The sequence below is a fragment of the Pyrus communis genome, chromosome 7 (assembly GCF_041283825.1).
Source record: "Pyrus communis isolate YQ-2024b chromosome 7, ASM4128382v1, whole genome shotgun sequence".
NCBI classification, from domain to species: Eukaryota; Viridiplantae; Streptophyta; class Magnoliopsida; order Rosales; family Rosaceae; genus Pyrus; species Pyrus communis.
Window position 1 is genome coordinate 21,418,562 of NC_142571.1, and position 18,889 is coordinate 21,437,450.

General features: G+C 35.9%; 2 protein-coding genes across 3 annotated transcripts; both read left to right on the forward strand.

The window, feature by feature from the left end:
* The first annotated feature begins 10,738 nt into the window (after positions 1 to 10,738).
* Positions 10,739 to 14,128, forward strand: LOC137735634 (uncharacterized). Of its 2 annotated transcripts, none has more exons than XM_068475080.2 (6): positions 10,739 to 11,882; positions 11,984 to 12,116; positions 12,374 to 12,494; positions 12,630 to 12,666; positions 12,965 to 13,244; positions 13,368 to 14,128. In XM_068475080.2, the coding sequence occupies exons 1-6, from the start codon at positions 11,664 to 11,666 to the stop codon at positions 13,457 to 13,459; spliced, it is 882 nt and encodes a 293-aa protein (XP_068331181.1). In that variant the 5' UTR covers positions 10,739 to 11,663; the 3' UTR covers positions 13,460 to 14,128. The 2 variants fall into 2 exon arrangements, with proteins under 2 accessions (XP_068331181.1, XP_088552646.1); XM_088696520.1 differs by having other exon boundaries at positions 11,062 to 11,882; positions 11,984 to 12,134.
* Positions 14,129 to 17,542: 3,414 nt separating this feature from the next.
* On the forward strand, positions 17,543 to 18,665 carry LOC137733255 (uncharacterized). The gene is made up of 4 exons (XM_068472403.2): positions 17,543 to 17,681; positions 17,819 to 17,896; positions 18,174 to 18,386; positions 18,501 to 18,665. The coding sequence occupies exons 2-4, from the start codon at positions 17,828 to 17,830 to the stop codon at positions 18,552 to 18,554; spliced, it is 336 nt and encodes a 111-aa protein (XP_068328504.1). The 5' UTR covers positions 17,543 to 17,681; positions 17,819 to 17,827; the 3' UTR covers positions 18,555 to 18,665.
* Positions 18,666 to 18,889: the final 224 nt, after the last annotated feature.

Below are 18,889 nucleotides of genomic sequence, written 5' to 3' on the forward strand. Positions count from 1 at the left end.
CACTACATAATGTATATGGTTACGTTGTATGATGTTGATTTGGAGGTAACCTCTGTTTGTGGCAGGTCTCATTTGGTGGTTGAGTCAGGAATTTTATCATTTATTAGTATTGCATGATTTTCTTCGCATTATCTCAGCTTTCCATTTGGATTTATTTTGAACGTTGTGTCAAAATGAATCAATGAAGAAAATTTACATGTATCTGACACCATATTTAATCTTTATTACTATATCTTTTGCAATTATACTGAAAGATCTTTGCTTCTTTAAAGTTGTACTACTTCAGCATTATAATTTTTTTGGTTTCTATCATTCTATATCATCTTGTTTTTGAAAGAACACACTATCAATATCAATAATTCTCCCAAGTCCAGGCAGCTGCCATGCCAGCTTAGTAGACTAGCCGCCAACAGAGGCGACAATGGAACCAGACATATGAGAAGAAAACAATGAGGTAAATAACCTAGGGAATTCCCAAAAAGAGGTTTGACCGATCCTCTTCGACAGTCCAAAGCCGTCGTGTGGTAGAGACAGTCAAGATTCGGTTTCGAAGTTTTATTTGAACACATATTTTACATCTCTATGTTTAACTTGCTTTTTGAATCTGTTACTTGATATTATAGTTTAGTGGTATTCTTCTTTATTTGTAAGTTGTAAGTGAGAGGTCTTAGTTTTAATTTTCGCAAAAAGCGAATCTAAACCACGTTATTGCTAACTTATTGCGAGGTTTAGTCCACTCCCCCACCCAAATTTAGTTCCTAAACTACCCTCAGTTATAAAACAAACCGCAACCCCGTTATTTACACTTTTCTAGTTTCTTTTCACCCACTAAACCCTCTATGTAATGCTCCCAAAACAAAACCCAATTGTTACCAAAGTATACACTCTGTTTCTACTGTAATTCCTATTTATTTACTTTCTTTTCCAATCTATTTATCTTTACTTGGGTGAATAAGTCGAGAAATTGAATTATAGGAGACTTCATTGTTGGCAGGAGCTTGTCTTGAATATGTTGTATGCAATCCGAATTCAGGGTTTATTGATTGATTGTACCCATCATAAGTTGACTTGGGTTGCTTTGAATCGTATTGCCATCCTCCGTCATAAGTTAAACGCATATAGGATAAGATAGGATAGGATAGGAGAGATCCCCACGCAACCCAGATCAACCCATACCTAATTTCTGAAGCTCAAAAAATTTGAAAGCACCCTCCATTAATCAGTAAGAGCCTTTTTTTTTTTTTTCCTGTAAAAGCATTCTAGGGGTTGGGATAGAGTGGGTGGAGGTTTTATTAAGAATAGAAATTGGATTGAAGGGAATTCATGGTGGTTTGCTTGTTGCTAATGTAGGGTGTATTTATATATACTAGCATTTGTGAACACATTTTTTCAGAAAATGAGAAGGAGAGAGGGAGAGAAAGAGAAAGTGAGGGGAGTGTGAAATTACATTATTGCCCGTCATTTTTTTTGTGTGATAGAAGACTAAGTAGTCTTTTCACCCTCTGTTGGTTGGCAAAGAGGGTTTCATTAATTCATAGCGATTATCTATATCTTATATATATATATATATATATATATATATATAAATGGAGCACATTCAAATGATGAAACATTCAAAACATCATAAATTGTCCTTGAAAACTTCAAAAAATTTACAATTAGATTAAATGAAGTTAAATTGGTGGGTGGTTTATGGTTGACTTCTATTTTCTTTTCAAATAATTTTTTGTGAAAAAAAATATTTAAATAAAGAAAAACTTAATTTTCTAAAATTCTCAAATCGTACAAAAAAAAAAACTTAATTTAACCTACAAAGGCCAATTGTCACATGTGTAAGCGTGTAACAAGGAGCTAGTGTATATATACAGGGAGTGTACTAGATAATATCATTTGTTTAAAAAATTGAGGAAGTTTTTAATATTCCCAAAATACATCTTCCTATTTAAGATTCTAAAATAAAATAGTTTAATTAAAAAAAATCCATAACTAAATAAAAATAAATATTACAATAAATATTAAAAAAAAATAAGATGTAAAGGAGCAAATTGGCATACGCATGAATGTGTGGCAAGAGACTAATCTTTAATGATAATTGCATAATGGAGTTTTTTTTTTTTTTTTTTTGGACTAATGATATTATCTACATAATAGAGTATTAACATCTTAAGTTGAGTTGACATGGTCATTTAATACTTCGGTCTAGTGGTATTTCTTTTCACTTGTAAGTGAGAGGTCTTAGGTTTCATTATCGCCAAAGGCAAATTTGGACCACTTTATTACTAACACATTGTAAGGCTTAGTCCATCTCATCTATCTTAATTAATGCAGCAAATAATATCATTCGTTAAAAAAAATTGAGTTGACATGAATTCGAATAAAATTTCTCTTTTAATTATGGTATCCCTTTTGACCATCATGGCGCCGCTTTCCACGCTTGCCACTAGTTCTTTCTTCTTCTTTTTTTGTCGAAATGAAGATAATATTAAATACGAATCGAAATGTTTACATCATTAGCCAAAGTGTTAAACAACCACTCTGGTTCTAACCCATCCCATGAATGACTACCCCCCATACGTGTGACATAAGAAGCCACAAGATGCGCTACCTCATTACAGGCACGAAGAGCATACAAAAATTGAACAAAATAAAATTGTTGCTTAATATGATTAATATCCCATAAAATACCATCCAAGACAGCCTCCGGTTGCAAGATCCCATTGATCATATCAACTAGGACCTTAGAATCCGTTTCTATCTAAACCACCCCAAATCCTCTTTCCACACAAACCCCCAACGCCGCTCTTAGTGCCTCAGCTTCCGCCATGGCACTGGATACACATTGAATATTCCCTGCACCTCCAGCACCTTGAAAGATCCCCGCAAAATCCCTCACAACCCATCCAAACCCACTCACCCCCGTAGTACTACACCAAGCACCATCATAATTCACTTTGAAGGTCCCAAATAGTGGTTTCCTCTATCCTACATGACCCACCCTACTCACATTATTCCCCCGAGTTATCTGTTTCCCCAATTCCCCATCACACCCTACTAACTTGTTCCAATGCTGTCGGAGTAGCTGCACCGCAACACTAGGATCAACCTCGGCTTTGTCAAACACCATGTTATTTCGACACTTGCATATCTTCCACAAACTACACACCACCCAGCGCATTAAATCCGTAGTCTCATTCTCCTGATCATATTTCTTACTTAGCCACTTCTAGCACTCCATAAAATCTTCACCCACCACCATGGTCACATCCAATTGAAGCGGGGAACCAAACCAAAAAACACGAGCAAACGGGCAACGAAAAAAGAGGTGTACCCGCGTTTCCTCCTCTCTCGCATAGAACGGACAAATATTCTCCAATCTAAACCCCCTCATTTGCAAGTTTGTCCTCGCCGCAATAATATTCATACACTCTTTCCAAACAAAATGACAAAGTTTTGGAGGAACCTTCAACTGCCATAGTGACCTCCAAACCAGATCATTATTAACATCTCTACTAGATTGACCCACCCATTTTTGTCCAAACTCCCCATTCCAGTTCATCTCTTGAGCCACCATATACCCTGACTTCACCGAATACACTCTGTTCCGAGTGTAACGCCACATAAGTCGATTTAGGCATCCAAACTGACTAAGTGGCATACCAAGGATATGTCGTGCTTCCTATTCATTAAAACATGTCTCAATAATATTTTGGTTCCATCTACCCCCAAGAACCATAATGTCAGCCACCAAACTAGGCATCTCCTCATGCCTTGAAATAACCCAAAAAGTCTGCAATGTAGGCAACCAGGGATCCTTCATTATCTGACTACTTCGCCCATCCCCAACCTTCCACCTTAGACTGGCCTTTAATACCTTATTCCCCTGCAAAATCCCCTTCTAACCCCATGAAGTACCCTTACCCACCGAAGCATTAAGAAAAGATGAAGAATGATAGTACTTAGCTTGCAACACCTTGGCTAATAGCGAGTCTAGGTTACAAATAATACGCCACCCCACTTTAGCCAGCATGGCCAAATTAAAGTCAATAATCTCCTTAAAGCTGAGCCCCCCTAAAGACTTTTTCTTTGCAACCTTATTCAACGCACACCAATGCACTCCCTTATGAGTCTTCTAGTCCCTCCACCAAAAGCTTGCGAAAACATGACATTGTATAGATAGGCAGGGCAGCCACTACACTTTTAATCAACACCTCTTTCCCTGCAATCGAAAAAAATTGTTCCGCCCAACCATTGATTCTCTCGTCCAATCTATTCATCACCTCTTCAAATACCTTCTTTTTAGAGGCCCTAAAATCTACTTAGATACCCAAATACTTACCAAAGCCTTCCTGATGTCTAATCCCCAACACATGTGCCAGCTGAGTCTTTAACCCCTGCGAATAACCCACACTAAAGTGCACTGAACTTTTATCCAAATTAATAAATTAGCACAATCCCTCAGCATACCGTTGGAGTAAACATTTCATATTACATGCTTCTACCTTCGTCGCTCTACAAAATAGAATTGAATCATCCGCAAAAAACACATGGGATATAGTCTCGACAGAAACATTCACTAATATTCCCCGAATTCTTCCAACCCTCCCCGAATTCTTCCAACCCTCCCTCCCCTCATTTCTAATTAAGGATGAAAAATCGTTAGGGGTGATATAACATGTGGCCTCACCATTAACTACCATACTATATGACACAGATTGTACACACTCCATCACCCATTGGCAAAAGATATCGTCAAATCCCAATTGGTGCAACATAGCACATAAAAAGGACCATTCAAAATGATCGTAAGCTTTTGCAATATCCAATTTCATTGCCATAAAATCAACACCTTCCTCATTTTCATGTTACATAGAATGCAGGAGTTCATGAACCACCAATATGTTGTCTGAAATTTGCCTACCCATTACAAAGGTTGATTGATTCGGACTAATTACTTTAAGGAGGACTTTCTTCAACTGATTGGTTAGAACCTTGGAAATAATTTTATACACCTTACATAATGAGATTGGTTGAAATTGGGACATTTTTGTTGGATTATCCACCTCAGGAATTAAGACAATATTAGTGTGATTCAACTCCTTTAACATACGCCTCGAACAAAAAAATAGATTTAACCGTACCTAAGACCATACCTCCAACCGCCTCCCAATGATGCTGGAAAAACCCTTCATTGAATCCATCCGGATCCAATGATTTTGTTGGATGCATCTGATATAAAGCAGTTTCGATCTCCATATTAGTCACCGGAGCAATCAACAAATTATTATCCATGTCCATCACCTTCCTCTACACACACGACAAGATCTGCATAAAGTTTGGCAGTTGGTCCATTGAGAACAACGTTTGAAAATATTGCACCGCAAGTCCATGCATACTATGCCTATCAGTACACCATGTCTCATCCTCCTCTTCTAACCCACGAATATCATTCCTCCTTCTTCGTTTCAAAGTGTGCGTATGAAAGAATCTAGTATTTTTATCACCCTCTTGTAACCACTATACTCGAGATTTCGTGCGCCAATAGACGTCTTCCCTTCTAATTGCCTTTGTAAGCTCTATCTCTCACTTTCTGATTCTTTGACCATCAAACACTGGTTTTTGATATGCCTCACGGATGACTTCTTTCAGGCAGCAAATCTCCTTTTGTTCATTCTACCCCTCCTTCTTCTGCCACCTCACCAATCCATGTTTAACCCGCCATAAGTTTTGTACCAATCTATGTGTTGGATTATTACCGAGGACAAAAACCCAACAATCATGCACCACCTCAGCACATTTTGCATCCTAATTCCATAGTGGGTTAAACATAAATCTTTTTGTTGCCCAGGGATATCCACATATGTTGATAGTACTAACATAGCATGGTCAGACCCCTCCAAAACCACGTGTTTAACAACCGCTTGTTGATAACATTGCACCCATTCATTTGTAGCTAAAACACAGTCAAGCCTTTCCTAAATAAAACCGTCATCACGTCTATTTCTCCACGTATACGAGTATCATTCAAAACCCAAGTCCAATAGACGCACTTGTGCCACAAAATCCCTAAATGACCGCATGCTAGCAGTCGTTCTTCCATTACCCCTATCCTTCTCCGATTCCATTAATAAATCATTGAAATCACCTATCACCAGACAAGGTTCAGGGTAGCATGCAATCCAATCACTTAAGACACTCAATTGTTGAACTCATCTTCGTTCATCTGTACTTGCACAAACAACCATAAGGCGCCACCGACAACGGCGCACTCTATCCTCAATCAAAACCTCAATGAAAATTTCCCCGTACTTCACCAAAACCACATCCTTCGCATCTTTCCAGAACACTGGTTCTTACTTCTTCCTTTTCTAAATCATTTTACATGTGTATAAAAAACCATTTTAATGATATTTAATACCAAATTATATTTGAGTAATGAGAAGGGTGTCCCTTATTTCTTAGTGTTCATATTCAAAAGACCGTATTGCCCTTTCAATGTTTGTCAACTTTGAACACAGTGGATGGGTGCATATATACATAGGTTTACACAAGTTGGCTAGAGCAATGTGCTTCACTTTCTGTACCAAAATTTGAATCTCTTTCTTTGCAATTTAAATAAGTAGTGTAATCATTTTGTCGTTTGTGATAAAAAAAGGTTCTAAAAAACGCTAGACACTAGTTGAGCGGTGAGCTGAGGCCTAGTGCCTAGGATGCTAGGCGGGCACCTAGGCAGACTTAAGTGAATATATTATATTTCGTGTAAATAAGTGTTTGTTTATACTTAAAATATATATAATTTCATCATAAACTACAAAATAGAATAACATATATGTTATGAAGTATTGGAATATAATGAAAATATAGGGAACAAGCATATAAAGTATGTTCATTTAAGTATTCAATAAGTCTCTTACAATTTATTGAAAAAAAAAATGCAAAATGAAAGTTATCTATTTTCCGTCTAAGTGAGTCGCAACCTAGGTAGGTGCCTAGGTGGGTCCGGGCAAGCTAGGCGGGTGCCTCAGCAAGTCTGGGCGCCATTTTTTAATTTTCAAATGCCTATACATTATTCGGGACGGTGGTCAGCCACCTAGCGCCTATGCAAGAATTTTTAGAACAGTGATAAAAACATAGTAGATGTGTGATTTCTGCAAGACTGCAAGCATTATATGGCAATTAAGAAGATGACATTAACAATTACAGAACTCTTTATTGTGGTGCAAGAAGTTCGATTTCTACACCATGGCCAGCTTGAACTTTCAACTACTAACATGAAGTCTATTAAATAATTTTCCATTTATTGTGATTAATTGGTGATATTATGGCACAACTGCATTGTTATATGGCAATTTACATGGTGAAAAATGTGGAAATTATGGACATCAAAGCCTTAAATAAAATGGACCCGTATTGTTAAAATTGGTAATCAAAATAGCATGACACGGTGAGGATGTTTAGGTTAATATGTCTGTAATAAAATTAATGAATAACTAAGTGATTTGTAGTTCAAGTATTTAATGGAGTTTACTGTATTGAGAATGAATGGTAAGATAAAGGAATGGAGATATGAAAAATTAAGTATGAGATAAACAACTCCACATTGTAATCTCATACTCAAGGACTGGGATCATCTCCGGATCCCAGCTTGCGGAGCAAACTGACCAGAACATCTCAGCCTTCCATTTTTGATCATGTGGCCAGGAATAAATTTAAATGTTGAAAAATTCTCATGTAAAACAAAGCAAGTTGAAATTGGAAGGCTGGGATGTTCTGGTCAATTTGCTCCCCAAGCTGGGATTCGAAGGTGAGCCCCGTTCCATACTTAAAATTTTCAAGTATGAAAATGTATGAGACACCCAAAAACATTTATCTTTTATGTGGTATGCAAAAATCCACCATCTTCAGTCCTGACGAATTTGTACGTACAAAACATTTAAACACCTTTGATCAATGACCAAAGCTACAAGCCCACATAGTGGGGGTTTTGGCCAATGGAGATTTGATGCCTAAGCCAGTTTCTTTGAAAGAGTTTAGGGCTTAATTGCGTAACAAAAGCTTACAATAAATTGGTGGAGGATGGGGTATTATAGAGATAGGGCCGCCACATGTGTAGGGTTTTCCATGTCATGTGTCGGCATCCGGCTAAGGTGTGTTATCGGTTGGATGATGTAGAGAATTATCCCGAAGATATTATTTAATTAATAATATCTTGGAATTATCTCGTAGAATCTCTGATTGGATTTAATTGTTATTCCTTACTTGATTGAGTTGATCTTCAATAAGGAAAGCTTTAAAAAGATGATTTGATTATTAATCTTATTTTTAATATCTTTGACTTTTCTCCTTGCCATGAGCAACGGAGCTTCGAGAGATCGTAGTCAGCAGCTCAGGTCTTCAAGAGGGTTGAATTGAGCGTGGAATAAATGTGAGCGTTGCAAATTTAATAAGGGCATTCTTGTCAGTTGTATATAAAAATCCACGTGTCAACTCTAAAATTTTTGGATTATTTTTTCGCTCCACATTCTCCATTCTTTGGTTGTTAGTAGAGGCAGTAAAATAATAATAATACATATTCCTTACAAATCCATTCCACCTGTAGAAACATGCCCTTGGTAGAGTCTCTTCTCCATGCATGCATTGGTGGCTGCAGATCCATATAAGGATACTGTGGTCCTTGGACCCTTCGAAAGCTGGGAAAACGCTTATGAAGGTCCTCCAGGGACCCTTGGAATGTTTCAACATGAGAGATGAACCTACGCCTCGAAGAAGATTTTTTTTTTTTTTTTTTTTTTTTTTGTTAGATAGGATATAGTTATAGCCCAGTCGAAATTTTGGTACATCCATAGAGGAGGCCTGAATGTGTTGCAGGTAGCAGTTGCCTTGCGAAGAAGAAGATGCTAAAATTCTTTTTTTTCCCTACTACGTCGTTCTTTTTTTTTTTTCCTTCTACTTCGTTGTTTGATCTGATTGGCTTTAAATGAAACAGCTCGTTCCACATGTTTAGAAATTTTAACACATGAATTCTTACTATCTAGGCTAACAAATTTAACAAGTGATAAAGCCCACTAAGTTAACCATTTATTTAGATGAGCTAATGGAGAAAAAAATATTAATACCACAATAATGGACAACAATTATCTTTAGATTTTTTTTAACCAAACAAAAAAAAACCCCCCTTAGTTTTGTCCTTTGTAACAGGTTAAAAAGTTGAGAAAATTAGAATTAGATGACTCATTTTAGACTTTTGTAGATTAAACATTTATGCTTTTTGAGTTTTTGATTAAGCTTTTGAAACATTTAATTAAGATACTCAAACTTAAACTACTTCAGATTAATTGAAATTAATTTACATTTAAATATCTGCTGTATATTTTAAATAATTTCAATTGTATTTAAGTCTAAAATTTTAAACTTTTCAAATCTAAATGTACACCCACGACAAATGGAAACGTACCAACATTAAATGAAAACGTACCAACGTCAAACGAAAACGTACCAACCCCAAATTAAAACATACCCAATTATAAACTATGTTAAAATAAATATTCATCTTTTTGGAATGTTTAAAAATATGTTTGATTTACATAGTCTTGTTTTTTCGTAGATAAGTCTCTGGAACAACTTTTATTTGATCGGAGATAAATCCTTATTATTGTAGATAATACTAAATAATAATGATAAATCATATAATTTTGAATGAACAAAAAGGTTATTATCCGTTGATTAATGACTCTTTCTAGAAAACAAAATAATTAATTAAAGTAATTTAAACTTTTACATTGTTTAATGACTCTTTCTATAAAAAAAAAATAATAATTAAAGTAATTCCTCATTATTAGAACAAAAAGTAATAAAACTTATGTTTTGAAAACAAATGTACCAAAAATTCAAATGTACCAAAAATAAATGTACCAAAAAATTCAAATGTACCAAGAAACCAAATGGACCAAAAATTCAAATGTACCAAAAAATTCAAATGTACCAAAAAATAAATGTACCAAAAATTCAAATGTACCAAGAAAACAAATGGACCAAAAATTCAAATGTCCCAAGTAACTAAATGTACCATTATAATCAAACGTACCTAACAACGAGTTTTGTTACATTCTACTTAATTTACTAAAATAAATATTTTAATAAAAAATAAAAAAAAAATCTTAAATCATTATAATAAGAGATGCATAAAAATAGGAGGAAAAAAGGGAATGCTAACGTGAATAGACTTCTAATGAAATAAAATTAAAGTACCAAAATTGTAGAGAAAATGTTTAATCAAATTTGCAAAAGAAATAGATGTTTAGTCTATGACATTTAAAAACAAGGCGTATAATTCAAAACGTCCCTAAAAAGTTATCAATTTACTCATAATAGAAGATTTTTTTTTTTCTTTTTTAAAATGACCTAGCTAAGAACGATGTTTATGATTGTGGATTCAAACTTGTAATGTTGTTTTTACGATTTATAAATAAAAAGTGTTACCGTTTAATTTTTTATATTATTATCGTCTAAATTATTTTTTAACTTTTTATATTAGGAGCCTCGAAATTAGAATTTTGACTTCGCCACTAATTGGTAGGCAATTTAAGGTATTCAAGAGCATCGAATCAGGAAGAGGAGAGATTGTGTACTTAACAAAACCAGAGATGCTTAAATAAACAATTTTATTGACAAAAGAAAAGGGTCCAAAATTTTTATTATTGATTAAAACACCCATAATTGTCAAAGAAAACTTTAGAACGTTGTGCCAGAAAGTTTTGGCCCACCAAAAACAATCCCGTTTCCTTCCTTCCTGTACTTTTTTCGGTTAGGAGAATAGCTGCAGCTTTAGAGAGAGAGAGACTCTCAAAGCAAAGGTATGTTATCTCCTCAGATACCGAACCAAATGCCATAAACAGAGCAAGCAATATTAAGAGGGGGTGGAAACACAGAGAAAAGAGGAGAGATAGAAGAAGAACAGGAAATATGGAAGGTTGAATACAGCGAAGCAATTGTTCATGCAGACCCACCCCCCACAATCCTACATTATTATTATTTTAATATTTATATTCTTATGTGTGTGTGTGTATATATAAAATATTGCATATAGTTGAGAAAGAGAGAGAGAAAGTGGTGATACAGCAAGAAAGGCTGGTCCCTTGTCTCTGCTGGTCTTCCATATTTCCATTGGCCACCACCTTCACCGACCATTGTCGTGGGTTCCCACTGGCAGCTTTTTTGTCTTCTCCTTTCTTTTTTTTCTTCCAATAATTTTAAAAATATTCAATATTTCTTTTTCTCCTCTTATATTTATTCTGACTCCGTTTTGGTGTTTTTGCATATAAAGATTTTGATGGGGTGGTAATATTTCTCTCTCTCTCTCTCTCTCTCCCCTCCCTTTTTCTTCCACCCTCAAACAGTAATGAAGAATCGGAGGTGTTGTGAAAAAGTGGCGGTTATAGAAGAAGAAGAAGAAGCAGTCTCATTCCAAAAAACCAGTCATTTCACAAAGAAGAAGAAGAACAAACAGAATCTCACCAACCGCACGAGTGTTTCTCTGTTTTCTTTGATGTGATCTTTCAAAAGAAACACAAAAGAAATTTGGGTTCTGGGTTTTTTTCTTCTTTTAAAAAAAAAAAAATTAAAAATTTAATCTTTTTGTTTTTTTTGGGTATTTGATTTTGGTTTTGATGAATCAAGGAAGGCAAATTCAGATGGTGGGGGGAAGTAATTACATGAACAATCAAGGGCAATACAATGACACAACTTTTACCAAAATCTTTGTGGGAGGGTTGGCCTGGGAGACTCAAAGGGAAACCATGAGAAGGTATTTTGAACAGTTTGGGGAGATCTTGGAGGCTGTTGTGATCACAGATAAAAACACTGGAAGATCCAAGGGTTATGGATTTGTAAGCAAATCTCATTACTTTCTTTCTTGTGATTTTTCTGGGTTTTTCTGATCATAAAATTTGTGTTTCTTTGTTAATTAATGTTTGATTGCTTTGATTAGGTTACATTTAAGGATCCAGAGGCAGCCGTGAGGGCGTGCCAAAATCCATCCCCTGTGATTGATGGAAGGAGGGCAAACTGCAATCTCGCATTTCTTGGTGCACAAAAGACTCGCCCACCAATTCCTCTTCATGGTTTTTGCCTTTCTCATAGTATAATTTTATTCTTTTCTTTTACCATTTCTTGAATCATTTTGTTCTCCAATGCGGAATAAATCTTCTGCGGGATGTGAGTGCCCGGTTGACCTACTGTATTGGTGGATCGAGTATTCACATCCCGCAGAAAATATTTCCATTCCTAAATGGGAATGTGGATCTAAAATGTGCTAGGGTTAGGAAACAAAGAAGAGAGACCCAATGTGTTTGTTGATTTTGTTATGGTAATGCTGCAGGTGCAGGAAGGTTTAGAGCAGCGCATCGGTTGGTGGCTCCACCAGCTGCTTATCATGGATCATCATCAACCTATTTCCCTCAACCCACTGGCCAATACACATTTCCTTATTCAGCTTATGGGTAAGCCCAGAACAAAAACACATCCAAAACTTTCTTTGCTTCTCCTTATAATTTCCAAAACAATTTACATGATACGGGTTCACCGTGTACTTATATCTGATTTTTCTTTCCTTCTTTTTGGCTGTAAAATTACAGGTACACTGGATATTCACAAGATTCCATGTATCCCATGGTAAATTTTTTATTTACCATTTTTTGAAAAACAAACAATATTATTTATAGTTTTTAACTAAGGGAGAGAGGGTGTGTTTAACATTACAATGAGCTGGTAATAATGTGGTTCAAATTCATCTTTGGCGAAAATTGAACCTAAGACCTCTTACTTACAAGTAAAAAGAAATATCACTAAACCGTAGTACTAAATAACTTTAGCACTTTAAGTGGGTACATGAATTATCTATTTTTTTCTTTGGTTTTTTCTTGATTTTTTCTTAAGCTGACTTTTGTGCAAAATGCATGTTATTGTGCAGAACTATTATGGTGTCTATGGCGGTGGTGGCCAACAATTCTCACCTTACTACACCACCACAACTGGAGGTGCATCTGGGCCAGCTGGAATTTACCAAAATGTCTACCCATTATATGCTCAATATGCTCAGAGTAGTAGCCAGGCTCATGCCCTTGGTGTCCAATATCCCCAAATGGTACAGTACCCTTATTTGCCTCAGCCCTATGGGTCCACCTCCACAGCTGGGATCCTCTCACTTCCTCCTCCTTCAATGCCAATCACCTCCTCCGCATCTACCCCAGGTAAAAACATTTTAACCATCTTCCTGCTAATATTCCAGCATAATTCGCTTGAGATATCGTGGTCGTGACACTCCAGAGATAAAGTATCTGGAGAATTTACAGTTTACATGCAAAATGTTACAGGTGCAACAACAGCAGCAACTGGGGTCACGTCAGCGGGGCCAAATGCCTTACAACCTTCTGGGGCAAATTCTGGGCAGAGTTCTGCAACTTAATATCCACAAAGCATTAAAACAATGTCAACTTTTCAAGACGAACCGCATTGATGGAAGGGAAGGGGAAAAATGCCATTAACAAAACCAGATTTTAAGCCATCATTTCAAAAGAGGTTCCTGCTGCTGCAGATTAATCACATCAGCTGCTATCAGAATAGGGTAAAAGTGTTTCATCCAAGTGTCAGCATCCGCTTGGTTCTTCATTTGCTTCACTAACTTCTTCATCATCATCATCATCAAACATGTTCTTGGTTAGGACAATTAGGGGGAGTCTAGGTTATTTTTCAAGTTAGTTGGTAGAATTAGGGAAGGAATTAATTAATTAATTAATCATAAGTAATCATTAATTCATGTAATTGCATGAGGTGGAAGCTAAATATTGGGCTTTGGTTTCTGCCTCACAAGTCACAACACTAATTAGCAGTTGGATTCTGTGTCTGGGATCGCTGAGAGCATCCAATGACATATAAAGCCACCTCTGTTTATATTGTTAAAAGCAATCGGGTTTCAAAAGATTTGTTTTATGTCTTTGAAACACCAATTTGGTCAAAAGCTTGGGATAGCTTGATTGGCCATCTAAATTGTAACTTTTATTTTTTTTAATTTGGTCACTGTTTTTTCAGATAGGATGGATTAATTTGAAGAAATAGAAGATTGTCTTTCTGGTTATTTTGTTTTTTATTTACTATGATTCTTCTTTTGCACAATCAATCAATCACTTTTGAGGCTTTGAAGAATGTGCTTGGAATCCAAGGAGATCTCTCATTTTTTAGGCAATGCATGGTTTTGCATAATTAATTTAGTAATATAATACTTTTTGCATATTTGTACTATTATTTGTATCATATTTTTAATAAAAATAGACTCATAAACACATGTGCGTCTCATCTCTATAAAAAAAGATGATATAAATAATGATACAATTACGTGGTGAGAGAAGTATTTTTATAATTAATTTGATTTGGTTTTGAGATGCAAAATTGAATTACTTGTCTCAAATTACATGAACATGCTTCAATATTGAAGAAGAAAGTACCAGTAAGTAGTAGGGGAATTTCTCCACTTGCTACCTGAATTTTTACTTTGTGACAAAAGAAATTAAAGCAATGTATTACTGTTTAACTTTAATGAGAGAAGATATTTGTCATCGAATTTATTATCTTATCTTAAATTCTTAATTGATTGTATAAAGTCTTAATAATTCATTTATAATTTTTTGACAAAAAGGAAAAAAAGGAAAGTCAACTTGTACCATTATCTAGAGCCACTTCTCTCTCTCTCTCTCTCTCTCCTCTTTTTCTCTTCTCCCTTTCCTTGTCCTTTCCGTCAATTTCTCTCTAACCACTCATATTCCATCTCTTCGTTATTTTTTGTTTTTCCCTTCAGACTCTCCCTATGTCACTTCTTAGGCCATTTCCAACCGAATAAGAGTTAAAGTGCTCTATTTAGCCCTATAGTCCTCTAAGAAATTATATTTTATTAAACAATGTCAGGCCATATTTCATACCACCTCCAACAGTGGGGACCAAAGAACCATAAGACAAACATATCCCTACGACAAAAAACCATCTCCAACCAAGGGAGCCAAAGGGTCATAAAACAAACATAATTTATTATTTCAATTTAAAGACTACAACATCTTAAATTTAAAAACTACACCTTAAATTTAAAGATTATAATCATCATCATCATCCGCCATTGTAGGAGTATAGTCGGATGTAAACAACCCTCGTCGGGCCATAATTTCCCTCTTTCTCCAATCAAAATATGCCTAGCTCATTGAAGTATAATCCGAAGTGTTCCTTTGCAAGTTCCTATCATCCATCTCTTCTTGTATTTGTTTTGCTCATTCTTCGTGCCTACAGTTCCTTTCTTCCACGGCAAAGGCATTTTGATCTGCCATTAATCGCAATGAGGCCACCATTTCCTATTGAAAGGTGTAATCATCCTTTGCCTTGTCATTTTCCTTTAATTTTCGAGCCTTATTTCATCCCGTAGCCCTAGGTATGGAACCTTCACCTAGAGACAAATTTTCTACCGTTGTCCATGTTCATCCCCATCTGCATTTGAGGAAACATTTCCAAACACCGGCGTAAGACCAACTCTTTGCTGAGGTGGATCTTCAAATAACACCCACCCTTTACAAATTTCTCAACAACCGTGATGACTAAAGGGTTTTGAGTTGTCCTCCCATATACAATTCCTCCGCTTGACGTATCTACAAAATATAATTACAAAAATTAAAAGAAATTAATTTATGAAATTAAATGTAATATAATTAAATATTTAAATTAACTTGTGAAAACACTTACTTCGTCGTAGTAATTGGCTCCGCTTTCATGTTTGCCTTCGACCTTTACCATTGCTTGATGCAATTTATTCAAACTTAGATGAAGATGTTTTTTCCATCTTGAAGAACAACTCTCGTGGTTTCGGGAATTCGGTGGAGTGGTGTCTTCGTAGAACTCATAGTACTTTTCGGACGAGTCCAAACACCTTCACTTGTTTGAGAATTCCCCCTCATACTATCTTCCAATACCCATCTATAAGCCCTGCAAAGAGCTTCATCTTCTTTTCGGGTCCAAGCCCTACATTTCATTGTAGATGTGGCCATTTGAAAATTATTGAAAAAATTGAAGGAAAAATTATTGAAAGAGGTAAGAGAATAGAATGTGAAGAATTGAAATAAAATGAAGTAAGATAGTATAGAATGATGAAAATTAGGTGATAAATGGTGTAGGAATGGCTTAGGTATTTATACGAAAAAAATTGTCTTAAAAAAAAAAAAAATTTTCAAATCCAACGGTAACCTGGTGTCAACATGATGTTAGCTAATAGACACTACTCCGCCATTTAGCCCTATAACCCTTTGGCTGGGTTGGTTGGAGATGGCCTTACTCTGCCATTTCAAATCTCATCAACCATTCGAGGCTTGTCGTCCTTGATCTCATCAGCTCCATCATCCCATATCTCATTGACTTCGTTGTTGTTGTCACAATGAATAGTCACTACTCCATCATCTTAGAATTGATCGCTCAATCGTTGATGTATCCACAATTCGCGACCCAAACAGTGTGTGGAGGAAGAACATAAATAATAATTGTTTATGTATAGCTAGCTTGCGAATATCTCTTTCCTCATCGCCAAATCTAGCAAGAAATTGCTCACAATGTCAAAGCAGAGAGGCATATAGCGAGTAATAGCATGTTGGAACTTGTGATGTTTTGTTAAAATGCCCAAACAACCTCATTTAGCAAGGCTGTTAGAGATGCTTTTAAGCCTCATTTGTTATATAGAATTAAATTGAAATAGTTAGCTCACCACATTCAATCTACATTAACTATCAATATATCATATCGAAATTTTGATTAGCTGTCTATATGCTTGTCAATAAAAATATAACTAGTAATTGATTGATGACATGAGATCATTCCAGGCCGGCTTGGAATTGTTGTGCTTTTTTAACAAATTGTTTCTATTGTGTTTTAAAAATAACCAGTTGCAAAATAAAGCAGCTGGGTGTTTGATAAATTGTATTTTTAAAAATGCTGTGAGCATGAAAAGCAGTGTCCAAAAGGATAATGTATGTCATTGTTTAAAATTAATGATCTTATTTCATGAATTACAAATATTCTAAAGGTTCAACTTTGCTTTTTATTAAAGCTGATGTCTGAAGGCTATTACTTTTAAAGTGAAGTAGTTTTTGGTTATAAAAAAAAAAAAAACAATACCAAACTGGACATCCATTAGTCCATTGGACAAGCCAACTAATTGACAGTTTAACTTCAAATTTTCCCCTTTTCCTTGTAGATGAGCCCAAATTTTATTTTATTTTTAACTAGTAGAACTTATTTTTAGGAGGAATGTTTTTGCTAGGTCTAAGGGACTTTCAATTCATTCTACAAATTGAATCTCTTTTTCTTTTCTTTTTCTTTCTCAGAACTTGGGTGTCCAAATATCATTTTGGGGTCTCCATAAAATCACCCATAGTCCAAACTCCAGTGGATGAATGGGCTTTGACCACCAAAAGAAAATGAGAACTGGGCTTTCTGGGCCCTGAGCCCACTACTGCGCTTCCAAAAAAAGCCGGCGAGGCCATTGTTGCGCACCTTTAAATGCCCTGCCTCGCTAGAAAATCAGAAACCCTAGACGAGAAAGTGTTGAGGTTTTGCAGCCGCGCAGCTCTCTACCACCCGTCAGTCTCAGATCTCATCTCCCTCAGGTGACTCTCTCTCTCTCTCTCTCTCTATCTCTCTCTCTCTCTCTCTCTCTCTCCTGTTAGCATAGACTGCAAACTCTTATGAGTATGTTTTCCATGGCAAAATTAATAATTATGGGCTTTGTTGTTGTTCGTTATAGCGAAAAACGATGTCGATTTCAGAGATTGCTTGCACCTATGCCGCCCTAATCCTGCACGATGATGGCATCCCCATCACTGTATCCTTTTTTCCATTTTTTTTTTCACATATTCGTTTTTATTATTTATTAGTTTGTTTTTTAGCTTTTTATTTTTATTTTTATTTTTATGATTTGCTATTAATGTTTATGCTGCAATTGTTAAACTTTTGTGTTCATGTTTCTTTCTATAGATTAATGTTGGTTTGATTTAGTTTTGTTTATTTGTGTTATTTTAAGTTAATGGGTTAGATTAAATAGAAATTTAGAAATGTTGTTTTTGGAAGCTGTGATTCTCCTTAATATTGGTTTGTAATAGGCTGAGAAGATTGCAACAGTGGTGAAATCTGCTAATATCACTGTTGAGTCTTACTGGCCTGGCTTGTTCGCCAAGCTCGCCGAGAAGAGGAACATTGAAGACCTCATCCTGAATGTTGGCGCTGGTGGCGGCGGCGGTGCTGTTGCCGTTGCTGCTCCAGGTGCCGGTGGGGCTGCCCCAGCTGCCGCTGCTCCTGCAGTAGAGGAGAAGAAGGTATTGGGCCATTTCCATCATTTTTCGTCGACCTGAGTTTGTTGAAACTGTTTTGGTTTGTAAGTGTTGGGTTATCTGATCTGCTCGTTTTGGTTTCGAATTTGATTTTTACAGGAAGAACCCAAGGAGGAGAGTGATGACGATATGGGATTCAGCTTGTTCGATTAGGAGCTCCTTTCAGCAAAGATGTAATCCATTCTTCTGTTTGATGGTTTTTAGTACTTTGAGATTAGTTACCGTATCAATCTAGTAGGGGGTGTCTTTCTTTTTGGCTTATGATATGTAGTGCTAATGGAGAAATTGTTAAAAGGCTCCTGGTTTTCTGCCGAACGAGTCCTATTTGTGAACATCTTATGTTTGAATTTCTTGATATAAACGTATGTTGCTCTTTTGATCTTGAAAAAATTGTTTGCGATGGTTTTATCTTCCGTTTGATGTGCAATACATGCTTCGAAACATGATCACGAGCTCTGTGTTGGTTGCATAACTCTCGTTAGAATGTT

What these genes read in the sequence shown, in the direction of transcription:
- LOC137735634 (XM_088696520.1), top strand. Translation starts at nt 11,664, where the DNA reads ATGAATCAAGGAAGGCAAATTCAGATGGTGGGGGGAAGTAATTACATG. An exon ending in TGGTTTTTGCCTTTCTCATA is followed by an intron (nt 12,135 to 12,373) that starts GTATAATTTTAT and finishes GTAATGCTGCAG; the next exon opens with GTGCAGGAAGGTTTAGAGCA. An exon ending in AAGATTCCATGTATCCCATG is followed by an intron (nt 12,667 to 12,964) that starts GTAAATTTTTTA and finishes GTTATTGTGCAG; the next exon opens with AACTATTATGGTGTCTATGG.
- LOC137733255 (XM_068472403.2), top strand. Translation starts at nt 17,828, where the DNA reads ATGTCGATTTCAGAGATTGCTTGCACCTATGCCGCCCTAATCCTGCAC. An exon ending in ATGATGGCATCCCCATCACT is followed by an intron (nt 17,897 to 18,173) that starts GTATCCTTTTTT and finishes GGTTTGTAATAG; the next exon opens with GCTGAGAAGATTGCAACAGT. An exon ending in CTGCAGTAGAGGAGAAGAAG is followed by an intron (nt 18,387 to 18,500) that starts GTATTGGGCCAT and finishes TGATTTTTACAG; the next exon opens with GAAGAACCCAAGGAGGAGAG.